Source organism: Phoenix dactylifera, chromosome 4, assembly GCF_009389715.1.
Source record: "Phoenix dactylifera cultivar Barhee BC4 chromosome 4, palm_55x_up_171113_PBpolish2nd_filt_p, whole genome shotgun sequence".
Taxonomy (NCBI): domain Eukaryota; kingdom Viridiplantae; phylum Streptophyta; class Magnoliopsida; order Arecales; family Arecaceae; genus Phoenix; species Phoenix dactylifera.
This window is the reverse complement of record NC_052395.1, coordinates 12,748,550-12,763,527: the sequence shown is the minus strand read 5'-3', so window position 1 is coordinate 12,763,527 and position 14,978 is coordinate 12,748,550. Positions and strand designations below refer to the sequence as shown.

General features: G+C 38.2%; 1 protein-coding gene across 1 annotated transcript; it reads right to left on the bottom strand.

Annotated features, from left to right (window-relative positions):
• Nucleotides 1–381: 381 nt before the first annotated feature.
• Nucleotides 382–13,996, bottom strand: LOC103712681. The gene is made up of 10 exons (XM_008799265.3): nucleotides 13,756–13,996; nucleotides 13,494–13,663; nucleotides 13,225–13,359; nucleotides 11,896–12,006; nucleotides 11,225–11,476; nucleotides 9,076–9,275; nucleotides 7,735–8,032; nucleotides 6,314–6,427; nucleotides 4,484–4,672; nucleotides 382–873 (listed from the first exon to the last, which is right to left on the bottom strand). Exons 1-10 carry the CDS (start codon nucleotides 13,919–13,921, stop codon nucleotides 529–531), a joined length of 1,980 nt encoding a protein of 659 aa, XP_008797487.1. The 5' UTR covers nucleotides 13,922–13,996; the 3' UTR covers nucleotides 382–528.
• Between the last annotated feature and the right edge of the window lie 982 nt (nucleotides 13,997–14,978).

The following is a 14,978-nucleotide window of genomic DNA, read 5'->3' as shown; positions in this document are numbered from 1 at the left end:
CTGTTACAGTTTGGGTCCCATTTTCAGATTTTCTTACTAGCTTTCTTGGATATAAAAATATATCAAAGCAACAAGTCAGCTACGTGAGCATAGGGCTTCGGGCTTCACTAAGCATTATCAATATGCTAAGCACCAAAGAAACAGAGAGCTCTTGACTCCTAATGAAAAGGGTTAAAGACATTTTTAATGACTCAGGATTTCCTTTACTCACCTCTCCTCGTTCTGATCCTCAAAACAACTCAAGCCAATAGCCAACAACTTGCGCAATAAACAGCTTATTGACATGCAATCATCAGCCTGCAGAAGTAACAGCTAACTGTCGCACCACAGCAACCAGGCTATAAGACCTAAAACTCTCTCCATTATGATTCAAATTAACTATTGAAGAGCCGAACCACTTTTCAACATTTTCATCTTATATAAAAACTTGTCTTTGAAAGATAATGCTAAATTATTTATACAGTCACACACATACAGCAGTTTTTTCCCCTCCATTTTTCAAATTGTCTGCTCAAAGAAAAAAGGGAGTTACTCCATCACTTGCATGATACATATATTGTCAAGAGGACAACCGTTCAAGGTGCTGTAGATTGAACAGTGAAGATGATATGAGTTGGGCTTGTCTGGATGGACCGTAGTCCACTCGTTGTCAACCTGCTCAACATGCAAATGTCGCTCTGGAACAGCACAGAACTGGAGTCTATCAAATTGTTTGCTGATGCTGTTTATAAACCTCATGGAAAAAATAAGGTCAAATTCATCATCTCCTTTGTTGCCCTCCATGAATTTGATACCGACATCTGCCCCATGGGAACTAACCAACCCCACAAACAGCGGATGCCCGATGGTAGATCCGTCATCCAAGCTGCAAACCTGTAAAAGTAGGATGTTAACAGCCAACATCATTGAGCTCTGAGAACCAGGCAGAAACTATAGAAAGTCAACTAGTTGTGTTTTTCACGTCAATATTTGCATGCGAAAGTTCTCCTTATGCCATCAAACTGTAATCACTATAATTTTCTCACTTTGATCAATTCTATAGCAAACTTAATCTACACTGCAGAAAAGGGTCTATTGAGCATAGAACCATGTGCTGAGTCTTTATGACCAGTCAAAGCAACAAAAAGCTTTATCGATCAAGTTATACAAGCTGAATCTGTCACATATTCAGGAAATAACTATGAGCAATAACAATGATGGTCTGTCTATTAAGAAGCAGAGTTTCCTTCTTGAGAATTACACTTCAAGAAATCATGATCTAGTTACCAAGAACAGAATACTTTATAGAGAGAAAAAAGGCTGGAAGAATGAGTTGACAGCAGCAGGTAATTGATGCAACATAGCACCATTTTCCAATTTCTGCAGCTGCTGCTCCTCTGAATCAAACTTTTCTTGCCATAATGCTCAGTTTCTATTATTATCGATAATACTGTCCGTATCCTAGATGTAAAAATACAGTAAAAATACAAGGCAGGTGATTCAGCCATACCTTCCAGTATGGCTACCTTGTTATAGCTTCACCCCAGTGACTAGCCCTACCTTCAGCATCCCCCTCCCTGCAGTTGAGATAATGACTTCAAGCATGGCTAGGTTCCATAGTGTGAAGGGCGGAGTGTACAAGGCCCGGGAACGAATTCACCGTTGTATGGCTGACCAGTGATTAATAGTGATTCTAGCTTAATGCAGGCAAGTTGCAGCCTGGAACCCAAACCGAGGATGGGTTTTTGGAGTTAGCTCACTCTGGCAAGATTGTGACCCTTTATCTAGGGCTGTTAATGAGCCGAGCTGCTCGGGCTCGGCTCGGGCTTGGCTCGGTAAAAGCCCGGCTCGGGCTTGGCTCGTTAGTCAAACGAGCCCGAGCCCGAGCCCAATATGAGGCTCGTTTACACCCGAGCCCGAGCCCGAGCTCGAGCCCGAGCAGCTCACGAGCCCAAACGAGCTCTAGTCTCCCACTGTAAAATTTTATTTCAGCACTATAATTCATAAAAATCTGACCATATAGAGAAAAATAGCCTATTATCAAGCCCGAGCCCGAGCTCGAGCTCGTTCTGGAGCTTGTAATTGAAACGAGCTTTACGAGCTCAAGCCCGAGCCTTTGCTTTGCCAAGCGAGCTCGAGCTCAATATAGAGCTCGTTACCGAGCCCGAGCTCGAGCCCGAGCCCGAGCCCGAGCTTCTGTGAAACGAGCCGAGCCGAGCTCTCCCAAGCTCGGGCTTGGCTCGGCTCGTTAACAGCCCTACCTTTATCCCAGCCATTGTAGCACGTCGCCCAGGGCATAAGGAGCATGAAGACTTAGCTGGTAATCTATATCTATAATTACAAAGTCACGCGTCCTGAAATTCATAAATCATTACTACTACTTGCTTAGGTATAACAACAAATTTATCTCAACATGACTTAATTGAGATAAATGGGGAAAGAGAAAAAGAGTGTGTGTTTGTGTTTCAAAAGGTCCTAAGCTCATGATCTATTAACATAAGTTGATGTTGACCAACTTTGTATGAAATCTGGGATTGAAGGGTATAAATTGGTTTCAAGTTACATAAATGATTTTCTCAAAATGTGTAAAACAGTGAATCTTCATGAAACAATTTATTTCATAATCATTTTTTTTTCATTGTATCAATTTGATTGTTTAAAAATTCTCTCTTATACTGGAATACATGTTTTGAGATTTCTTTGAAGATCCTCTTCACTCTGGCAGCAGCAATCAAGCAAGTTGACTTGTGCCTATACAATATGCATCAACGACTGAAAATTGGACTAGAATTTCAGAGCTAAAGCAGTAATGCTCTCAAAGTAAATCTACAACCTGGTAAGAACAATTTGCTGACTTTACTAATAAGGTTTCAGATGTAATCTTTCTCTCGATTTTTCAAAGATAAATCTGACTGGCAGTTCTGGAATTCGAGTTCAATTGTCACATTACAGGACATGTATATGATAAAATGTTCAAGATGACAATATCACAACAGTGCCAGTCGGCAGCTGTTGCTAGTTGATACCATAATCTGAAATGATAACGTGCATCCACTTCTGAAGTTTTTTTTTTTTTTTTTAAATTCAGATGTATCTATATGTTTGTCGTAGAAATGAGATAATGCAATAATGTAGAAAAATGAGGGAGTTCCAACGCCTGTCTTTTCACATAACCACACAAATATCAATTGAGTTTACTAGCAAGTTACCAGAAGCTGTCCTTCAGGGAATGACATATTAGCGAGCATGATTAGAATCCTTTTGTTCTCAGATCTAATATAATATCTTAAAAGGTGGATGAATCCTTGTTGAATCCATTCATTAGGGCTGCAAACAAACCAAGCTGTTAATCAACATCTTGGGGCTGGTTCAATAGAAGGCTACTTCAAGCTTGTGAACATTTCGGTTTTGTGAATATAGATAGAAGCTGGCACAGCATAATGAGAATCCCAGATCATTTGACAAACAAGCTGAGCTTGACATCCCTTGCGAAGCTCAACACAAGCTTGAAGATGCATTTCACATGATGAGTCAAGCCTGACCACCTTACTACTCACCTTGACTTGGATTATATGCAGAACCATTCATATCTTTCGATCAATCTTCAGGATTTTAAAGGATGCAATTTCCAAACTCGAGACTATACATCAGAAATTTTTGTTTCGTCTTATGTGGAAAGCAAAATGAGAAGCAAAACTATGCGGGGGAGGACCTAAAATAAAATAAATCTAATTAATTCCTCTCGGAATAACCATGGTGTCTGAATGTTGATAACATATAATATTGGAGAAGGTACACCAATAGAGGCTTCTTATTGAACTTCTCTTTTACCACATTTATAAGACTCTGATTTGGTTGAATAAAGATGATCTGGAAATCATTTACAATGTATAATTTGTGTTCTACTAACTAGGCTGGGAGGAAGATTTCCACTTCTATCAAACTCAATAGTGGTTTGACAACGGATAGGCCCTGTTTGAGAAAGATAAGAATATCCAAAAGTTACTTTTCCTTATTCGTTTTTTTAAGGTTTGTTTGCAGGTTATCAACTTGCACGGAATACATTTTGATAATACTAGTTTTCCTACTTGTGAACTTCTCCTGTTTTAAATATAGTGTGGCAAGGATCTTGAGTTGATAAGTAAATGAGTGGAGAATATTGATGAACTTATCAAACTAGGTTTGGGCAAGAAGCCCAGAAATTTGAAGGATGGTTGATGATACAACCCAGCTAGGAGGTAGGACATCATGTGTTGCTGGTAATATATTCGTCCACATTAGTTGATCTGTTTTCTGCAGTCAATTCCAAATCTAATATGTGACACCTCAATTTTCCTTATCGTCTCTCTCTCTCTCTCACACACACACACACACACACACACACTTCTACTAGTATTGTACATTTATTAAAAACAACATTTTACTGTGCTTGTTGATGAAAAAGTGAAAAAAGGCTCACAACTAACAATAATATTAAAAAACAGATCAGACTAGATTTTCTAACCTGGAGATACTCAATGCCCATTTCATTAAGATCATCAACAACTTTGTGTGAGGTAAGTAAACTGAAAAGTCCTCCAGATCCTGTTGGTGCTTGGAGTATCTCCCACGGAGACTTTAATAAGATTTTGTTTCTTTTCTGATCTGTGGAGGTGCTAATAATTGGTAGCTTCCTTTCTTCTAAGAACCAAACCTGTAAATGGGTACCGAGCAGTACATGAGAATTGAATACAATCCTAAATTATGATATGTCAGAAGTACAACTGTAGACAAGAATGATCCAAAGAGAATGTTACAAAGGACTCACATGCAATACTTCATTTAAATGGAATCACTTGTATCCTCTAAACGATATAAAGCTTACTATTTTTGTGATAAAACTGATTCAGGGCTTTGCCAATGAACTATGCCAGGAAAATGGGGCCTATAACATTAACTGGGAAAAGGGAAAATATGCAAACCATCTACTACGAGGATGGTGGAATATATTGCATGGAAGGAGAAAATAACAACCAACAAAATTGCTTTTTTGTTATAAAGTCTGTTTGGACTAATCATGACCATTCAATCGACTTGAAATGAAGTGACTAATCCACATGGCAGATCCAAATCAGAAAATCTGGATTAAAAAGCAAAGTTAAGACACAGATAAGAGAGCAATCCATCAAGTGAAATTACTATATGAAACTTTCCTTCTACAATTCAACCAACTCTAGCAGTTATAAACTTCTTATGGACCATTAATAATGCATAGACACATCTGGATATACACCATACTATAGCTAAAAACTCGGTCTCATATAAAGTGTAAAAGATCTTACTTACTAAATTGAAACTAAGCAATGTTACTTTACCGGCTTGTGCATCTTCCATGCCATTGCTTGCTAAGTCAGTACAGAATATGCATCGCACAAGGCTAGGTTAGCATAAGGACAAAATGCCATATTTTATTCCTTCATTTTGACAACAGAATACCTCATTCATTGAGCAATTTGTTGGATCACAATTGGCATTTCACTTTACCACCTATCATACATTATGAGGCTGTTCGGATGCTTTGCATCCACTGTTTGCCAATACCTTACCGTCCGCCAGGTAGTGAGAAGGAATGAAGGCAGGGAGAGAACCATTGATGAATGGCACACCAGCATTCTTCAATCCTCAGATTTCATTAATGATAAAATCCTCCTAAGAGGCGATTTATCTTATCTCTAAAATGTAGATATTAGATAAGCCCTACCTTTCCAAATCAAGCAGCCTCCTCTTTTCCCATCTCCACGGGCAACCTTGCCTCTCTCCCATCCCTCCCATTTTCAGTCGGATGTTAACTTATTCGTGGATGCTGAATAAAAAGCATCCAAACAGGCCTTAATTTCCGGTATATTATCATCTTCAACCCTCTAATTGCTCCTAGTTAGTTCTTCCATCTACTAAAAGTCGGAGAAAACTAAGCTTGTCATTTACCTAGCTATAAACCGTTTTTTATGATACAGTATGTAATAAGAAGGATATCAATGCTATGGTTGTACTCTAGATGTCTGCTATTCTGGTATCATGCTCTTACTTCTCCTCCATAAATGCTTCTATATTTTGCATGTGTTTTTCTCAGTCTCTTATTGACAATTTCTGAATTAAGAAAAGCTGGTTATTACCTACAATGAAATGAAGAAAAGCAATGCTGTGCAGACAGTCAAGATAAGTAAAATCTTAGTGATAAGAAAGCAAACACTAAATATGAAAGAGCAAACAAACTCCAGTATGATACTTTGCATAAAGCCATAAAACATCCACTGCAATGATTGATAATAATCCACCAAGGAACATGATGTCTTACCTTTCGACTAATTATACCAAAGTACCCATTATCTGATAAGCAATCTTTATACAATTGTATCTCATGATCTGGACAAACTATAACTAAAGGAATTGAGATAACCTGTTCTTCCACCTGTGTCGAAATGTAACTTTTCCAGTCAGAGAAAATTGCATCATCCATACACACATATAATATACATACATACATACATACATATATTAGGGATAACATCGTGGTTTGGATTTTAAATGTGAATGCAAGTCATAAAGTTAACAAAGATAAACAGATGCAAAGAATTTTATTAATAAAACGAACTCTAAGATAATGCAGAATGGTAAACATCCTTCCAGAGTAACTAACGACATATGATTCTCATAAGGAACAGTAGCAGAAGGAATTTTTCAACATAAAGAGAATCGGCACACCCAGTGAATTATTCTTTGATTGTCGAGAAAAGCTTTCATGAATCTAGCTGGTTCACAAATGCACATAATTTTAAGCACATGCTTGCCTTGATTTGAAAGTTAAAATTCTTGAAAATCAAATAGCTGGATCTTCCCCTAGTTTCATTTAGAAATGTATAGACCTTCAAATGACACAGGCATTTAAGTGAACAACTGCTTCAGATGGTTAAGCAGCCACTTTTGGCAGGGCTGATAGTAGATCAGTAAATTCGGAGTTGACTCTGAAGTCGTGAGGTTCGTTCAATAGGAAGCAGTTCTACTACATAATATTACTTTTCTTCTTTGCTGTCCTTATCTTCTTGACATATGTTTAGATGGTCTTTTATTCACAGTGAGTTTTTGTATTTAGGTTATGGGAAAGTTAGTGCATGCCCAATCTCCAAATCTATTCTTATTTAATTATCTTTTGGAACTTGGTGGTTGTATCCATTTTCTTGAAAAAGATTAAACACTTGCTTTTGGAAAGATGGAATTAGATGATGATAAATCTTGAAGAAAAATGACAAGTGCTATTGAAATAGTAATCTCAACAAAGCATCACAAGATAAATCTCTCCTTTTTAAGGCAGTTAAATTAGGTGATGACACCGCGTCTATATAGTCCTTGCTTTATTTTGCATTGTTCTCCTGAGTTGTGTAACTTATAACATTGTTCTTTCATATAATCCAATGCAAGCTGAATGCTCATGAATGCATGTACAAGTAGGTGAAATACACATATTTATCCAGAATGCTAATTGTACATTTATTAATATGCTCGAAAAGAAAAAAACAATGCAGGAGCATATTGTAATAAGCTAGAGATTGAAATAATAGAGCCAGGCATACTTTGGAAGAAGGAAAAACGACATGAAGATAAATGCAAATTTTCACCTAAAGAAAACTACAAGATCTGAATACATCAATGAATTTTTCAAGGGATTGGTTGCACCAACCAGCTTGAGGAAATTATAGTGAATGTACATATAGTGCTCACCTTCAAAACTCTTTTGCAATCAAGAAGTAATTCTTGAAACAGGTTGACCATAGGTTCTTGTCTTCCAACACAAACATCATCTGTCTCAAAACCCCTTTCAAGAGTGTCCTTGTTATTTACAACAAGAATGATAGCAGCTTTAGATTCCATAAGGAGTTTTAAACCCCGTTCGTGCAATTCATAATTCAAGTCATTCCTTCCTTTACTTTCATTTCTCATGAGGTATTTGTGAGATAATCTCATTGTGTTCTTCAGCAATACAGCCGAATTAGCATCAATAAATTCTGATAAGTTGTGTCTGGTCCATTATTTCAAAAAAGCAAGTTAGACCTCTAATTGTTTATGGATATCAGATTCAGGAAATAGAGAATTTCACATAAAATAAACATGCCCATACATTACAGATGCAATAGCAGTTTTTTTATTTTCATGATTCTTGATCTCTGAGCAGAATTGAAACTTTTGACATTAAGCGAATCCCAAATAAGTCTAATTACACATCTATAACAGCCAATATTGCATAAGGCCATAAACAATGATCTAATACATGTCAGGTGTTTGGAGACACAGGAAATGGAATTTGTCTGAAGCAGTGATTCCAAATTTGGATTTTCCTACAAGTTTTACCAGGCAGACAGGGAGAACAAAAAAATGTACTTGACACATTCACGATATATATTAATTGTTTGTTGGCCCACTCCAAGAGAGACAAACATGCCAATTCATGCAGAAAGAAAAAGCCTCTGGTCTTTGCAGCAAGCTGGAGATTGGATTGGTTTACACAAGAGACATGACACAAGAGGCAACATATGAAAAGCAAAAAAAATAAAAATAAAAAAATAACTTGCACTTGGTTTTTTAGAAAATATAAATTTACATTCTACAAATATCCAAAAAATCAAACCTAATATAAGACCTTCAATTCCATGGCTACTTATAGCAAGATGAAGAACGCTGTCAAAGCAGATATCAACTTGTGTGAATTTACTAATGATGCACAGATATGAAAGAAAGAAGCAAACCATGACCTGCAATTGAATGGTAGGACAACAAATAAAGGGCAAAGAAAAGCAAAAAGAAGCCAGTGAAAATGGAGAATGGGAAAGGTATTCAAGAGCTCAACTTTCACAATGAAATGATATATTGCAAGCATTTGGTTTCTACTAGGAGAGCAGGCATGCCTTTGTAGCATCTTATTGAGTGCAGCAGTTAAATTATCATGAAAGAGTATCAAGTGAGCTTCTACACAATTTAACATAAAAAATCCAACAGAAAAATAACATCTGAATTCATAATATGCAGGATGTGTAGAAGCTTAGACTGAAAGAGACATCTATCTACCTGTCATGAGGTATGCTGGAACTCTCCATAGCATGTTGAAGCAACTTGAAATCAATTTCTGCAATCTGCTTTGCAAGCCAACTCTTTTGGGCCTTATCTCCGAATCTTAATCCTTCCAGGAGATGTTTCTGGTCCATTTCACACAACTTCTTTTTACCTGCAATCAGACGTCGCTGTAACTTCTTTTTTTCTTTCCATTCCTGCAATAGTTCACCATAATGATTATACACCAAATGCTTAAATTATGCATGTCATCAATAGAATCACATATTCACATTCACATCATTAGATGAAAAACAAAGAAGGGGTTGGGGGGGGGGGGGGGGGGGGGAGGGAGAGTGCACTAAATACTAACCATTTTCCTTTGCACAAGCATCAAGATGAATACAATATTGATTAACATAAGCACATAAGAGTGAGCCTTGGTGCAATGGTAAGATTGTTTCATTGTGAGTTGGAGGTCACAGATTTGAAACTTGGAAATAGTCTGCGGTGCGCACATCTAACCCTCCTTAGACCTTGCAATGGTGGAAGCCTCATGCATAGGGCTGCCATTATTAACATGAGCATGTGCGCTCATGCAAACAAAATGCAAACAAAGCAAGGATGCTACCACTCGACCTTGAGACAATCTAGCATTCTAGTACCATAATAGGGCACTTTTTTGAATTTTCATTCAATTTTTTACTCTTAAATGAAATTTTAATAAAAATTTCTACATCCTTCCCCTCCCCCCCCCCCCCCCCCCCCCCCCCCACCACCCTCCCTCTATTTAGATTGAGGCACACCCATTAAAGAACATAGGAGAGAAGAGAGCATGACACTCCTTATCGCTCTCATTTTTTTTCGAAAAAAGTAACTCATTTAGATCACACTTTGTACCAATTGAACTGGCCTTTTTCCTGACCAGATTCAAGCGGGAGGCGTGGGATGTCCCGACTAATGAAGAAACTAGTGTCCCACACTCATCTAGCATGTCGTTCTCGATTTGGAACAGCTAGGTATCAGTACAGCAAGTACCTGAACCCCTATATGCACGAGATGTGCATACCAAGTTTTAAGCGACTATAAATGAAAGTAACTTGTAATAAAGAAAAGAAGAAACGACCAAAAAACACGAGAAAACCAGTAATTTGGCCACTTAAAACCGTCAAGAGTCCCAACATCGATTTAAAGATCAAAACACCTGATAAAGATGAGAGTTATATAATGATTCAAGCTGGTAAAATTATCACACATCTAAAATGCAAGAAAAGAAGTTGAGCATACAAACAACCGCAATCTCAAAAACTGTAGAGCATATCTAAGACATTGATATATCTATGGAAAAGTTGGTGTACAAACAAAAGTCAAATATCACTAGGATATTCCTAAGTCTGCCAGAAACTATAATTGCAATCTTATAAACAAAGCACTAATGCTTAATATTCAGATAACCAAATACATCTTAAGAACAGCCACCTCAAAGATTCTTCAAAATCTTTATGATAGATTGTGCAGGGCTATCGTAAAGGCATTAGTTCAAATGATTAAGTTGGGATAGATTCATCAATGCACGCAAAATTAACATTACATTTAATAGTATGCAAATTGTTCGATTAACCAGTTATCTGTTCATTTTACTGATAAAATTTCATGACAGATAGAGATCTTGACTAGTTTGACTAGATATTGTTTATGGATGATACCTCTCTGTTTTAATAAGTTTAAGTGAAAGATAAGCTTCATGTTTTAACAACACAATAATAGAAAGATATTTTAACAGACAGCTCTTACAATAAGCTACTAAGCTAGAACCAGCAAGTGCATCTTCAGTGAAAGAATAGCTTGCAGTCAGCTTGTAGAGGAACATATTTCTAGAATGAGGTCAATCAAAGACTCTTGCATCATTAGATGATAAAGTTTTTTTCCTACAAACTCTGTCAATAAGGTGTAAATGACAGAATTTGAGAACCTTAATTTCATAACAGGAAAAAGTTGACACAAAAAACATGCAGAGTAGGCAGAACTGTTTCTAAACATGCCGATAACCTTCTTATTCCATTTGGAGACTTCATTCAGGGTTACCACTCAAAACAGATAGTCTGGCAGGGTAAAGAAGTATATCTTTGATACAGATATTTCAAATGCAATAAGGAGCAGACCTAACCAGCTGGCGTCTTTCTTTTTTGGTTCTCACATCAGAACGTAAATTCAGCTCTAGGAGTCCCTTTGGAGGAGTGATCCACATTTCTCTCTTATCCATGTCAACATCGGGAACAATTGCTTCAACAAATGGAACCCATACATGTGAACAATGATAGCTTAAATCTGGCTTTGATGACTCAGGCATGACCTCCAGAAGATCATTAGCGCCATAGTTGAATACATTAATGACAGTTCCCACTAGTCTGCCCGTTTCCTGCAAGGAAGAGAAAGTACATTTATTGTCTAATTCAATGAGAAAGGCTGGCCAGCTTAGTTTAAAGAAAAGAACCAAAATAATGTAAAAGAAAATGAAATGAGCTCTGAAATTACTGAAGATCAAGCAAAGATGACAAGTCAATATAAATTCATAGACTAAGTGCAAATATGTTTGAAATGAACTCCATCAAAATTATAAAGAACATCATTTTTTGTGGTAAAAGTGTAAACTAAGTGGATATCTTCAGAAAATTATAGAGCTCATGTCAAAAGGTTGCAAGTGCAAACAGCTGTAGTGAGGAACACTGTTCCAAAAAAAAATCGCTGTATTTCCTTCAATTTAGTGGCTTGTAACTAGTAAATACAATAACATGATAACAACTACTAGATACAAGAAGACGATGAAGAAAGATGGACCTTAAGAACAACTTTCATGCCAACAAGATCATGAGTGTAGAACTCGCCTTCCTCCAATTCTGGCCTGTCTTCTTCCCTTACAAGCAAAGTTGAACCAACTATCTGCTTAGCCTGAGGTGAGAAAGATGTAGGTAGATAGTCAGGGTTATACTGAATAATTAATAATAATAATATACTAGATATTGACATAAGAATAACTGCATCCAAGTAAATAACATGACTGATAGAAAACCAAGTCCAACAAATTCTAATGATGTACAAAAGAACAAAGACCATATTCTTCTTTCATATATAAGCCAAGTTAATGATAGTTCAACAAAATATAATGCAATCTGGAACCTTGATATAATTAAATTATATTTTTTTTTAAAAGTTTTCTACATTTTTCTAAGCTTTCTAAACCAAAGCAATATAGAAATATCACAATATGATTTGAACTCCAACTATAATGACATGTTCAACCTTCAAACTAAGTTTTGGTTCCTTACTAACTAATATATGAAAAGGTTATCTTTTCAACAAGCAGCCACACGTCTCGAAGTATTCCCAGGTTATGACCTCAGAAAATCCTAAGATTCGAGATTATCTAAAATTGCAAATTTTATCACACGTAATACTCCTCTCATGAAAAACAATCCTCACGTTTAAAGAGAAAAAATTCAATATTTTCACATATCTCAAAACCTTAACAAATAAACCAAGCCAATTGCAGAGGGCCTAGGCCCTAGCAAAACCAACATTCCATCTCCAACAATTCTAACTTAGCTTAAAGAAGAATAGCCATCTCATTGGAGCAACAGTCGCCTAGCAAAACCAACATTCCATCTCCAATAATTCTAATTAACTTAGTTTAAAGCAGAACAGCCATCTCATTGGAGCAACAGTCCTCCTAGATGAAATGGGATGATATTCCAAGAAATCAACATCATGGGCAGCTATGGAGACCCTATAATGATGGTTGACTGGCAAAATTGCATGTTCATAAATTTTTTCTACCTAACATTTGCTTCCCAAAATATAAAGTCTCATCCTGGGATATCAAATATTTGCATTCAACTTCCTATGAGGGTAGGGTTTAAGAATCAACATTCATGAAATTTCACATATTTTATTTATGTTCAGGGCTTCCATGATTGTCATGTTAAAGCTGGTATGAGCGATTGAGGCATTCAACCATCACATAGTTCAATTACAATTCTTAAACTTTCAAAGCTCAACACCATGATCAAACACTTTTTTTTTCTTTTTTTAACTTTTTTGTTGCCTTACCCTACAGAAAAGAATGCTTGTAAATAGAAATCGGACAAATTAATGAGCAATTGGGCTTACCTTGTCCATTGTATCGATCCCGCTAAAACTTATAATCCAACACTTCTGCCCGGAGTGGCTTCTACCTCCTGTGAGCTCCACTTCCGAGATCATTTCTTTCCCCAAAATACGGGTTCTCAGCCATCTTCTTCCCGGCTTCAGGAGCAAAATACAAAACAAGAAACAGAAGGAAGGAAAATATTATGACATCTAAGCAAAAAATCAAGAAAGAAAGAAGAAGCCATATTTCTCATAAAAAATATCGTCTTTTTCCACTTTTGCTTTAATACCTTAAAGAATCTAAGTTCGGGAAAATCCGTGCTTGAGACTACCCGGAGCTCCCCTCTGATCCCATGAGTGGTACTTATGTACCCGACCTCCACGAATTTCGACCCTTCCACTTCTTCTTCTTCTTCATCTTCCCTTGATCCAGTAGCCGCTGCAGGAACGACCGGTGCACCTAAAGAAGAACAAGAAGACAGTAAAGAGGAACCGACAAGAATTACAAGAGTTTGAACCCATTAGAAAGCGAAGAAACAGAAAGGACGCTACCTGAGCTGAAGACCGGGAGAGAAACGGGACGAAAGCGATGAGGGGAGGAATCGAAGGGCGTCCTCGTGGGCAAGCGGGAGGAGAAGGAGATCCAGAGAGGGGTCCGATGGAGGGGAAGAAGGGAGAGGGGAGGGGAGGGGGGAGAGAGGAGGGCGGGGCGAGGCATTGGAAGCTGGAAGGGAAGACGCGGAGGGTAGAAAGAGAGAGAGGATGGCGAGTTGGGCTCTCGGTCTCGGGTAGGGGTTTCTTGGAGGGAATGGGAGATGGGGTAAGGGCTATTTCGATGTTCTACAAGATATGAAGGGTAGAACTGTCCACACAGGTCATGTTCCGCGCGAGAAAGGAGGGTGGTTCTATATACACCCCCCCTATTGCTCAGGACACCCCCCAAAAATTAAAAAAAAATTAAATACTCTCTACACCCCCCATTTGCTAAGGACACCCCTAAAAAATTAAAAATTCCTAAATTACCCCCCACCCTCCCCACCCCCTCACCTAAATTGCTCTCTACACCCCCCAAACCCCCCCCACCCCGCTCTTCCCCTCCAAAACACCTCGCCAACGCCCAAAATCCCCCCGTTCCCCCTTCTCCCTCTCGTCGCCGGCATTCTTCCGATCTCCGACCACCTCGCCGGCTTCTCCCGGAACCACCTCGCCGGCTTCTCCCGAAATTTTTTTTTTTCACGGTACGTGCTCCGTTCGGCACTGGATCGCCGAACAAAAGGCTTCTGTTCGGCTGAACAGTACCGGACAGAAGCCTTCTGTTCGGCACTGTGCAGCCGAACAGATCTGTTCGGTTGAGGGTTGCCGAACAGAAGGCTTCTGTTCGGCACTGTTCAGCCGAACAGAAGCCTTTTGTTCGGCGATCCAGTGCCGAACGGAGCACGAACCGTGAAAAAAAAAAATTTTCGAAACAAGGTGGAACACGTACCTTTGCGGCCGATTCTTCGTCCCAAATCACTAGTTGCTTGTCCATGCTTCGAATGGGGCTTAAATCTCCTTCAAAGATCGCCTAAACGATGTAAATGGATCGAGGGGTTTAAGGGGGGTTTGAGGGGTGTTTTTTTTTTTTTCTTTTCAAAACGAAACGGAGGAGGAGGAAGGGGGGTGTATGAGAAAATTTCAAGGGCAATATGGTAATTACACTAAAGGTTAGTTTGGGTATTTTTTTTTAGTTTTTGGGGGGTGTCCTTAGCAATAGGGGGGGTGTAGATAGAACTTCC

What these genes read in the sequence shown, in the direction of transcription:
- LOC103712681 (XM_008799265.3), bottom strand. Translation starts at nt 13,921, where the DNA reads ATGCCTCGCCCCGCCCTCCTCTCTCCCCCCTCCCCTCCCCTCTCCCTT. An exon ending in GGATCGATACAATGGACAAG is followed by an intron (nt 12,007 to 13,224) that starts GTAAGCCCAATT and finishes TTCTCACCTCAG; the next exon opens with GCTAAGCAGATAGTTGGTTC. An exon ending in TGGGCATTGAGTATCTCCAG is followed by an intron (nt 874 to 4,483) that starts GTTAGAAAATCT and finishes CTACTTTTACAG; the next exon opens with GTTTGCAGCTTGGATGACGG.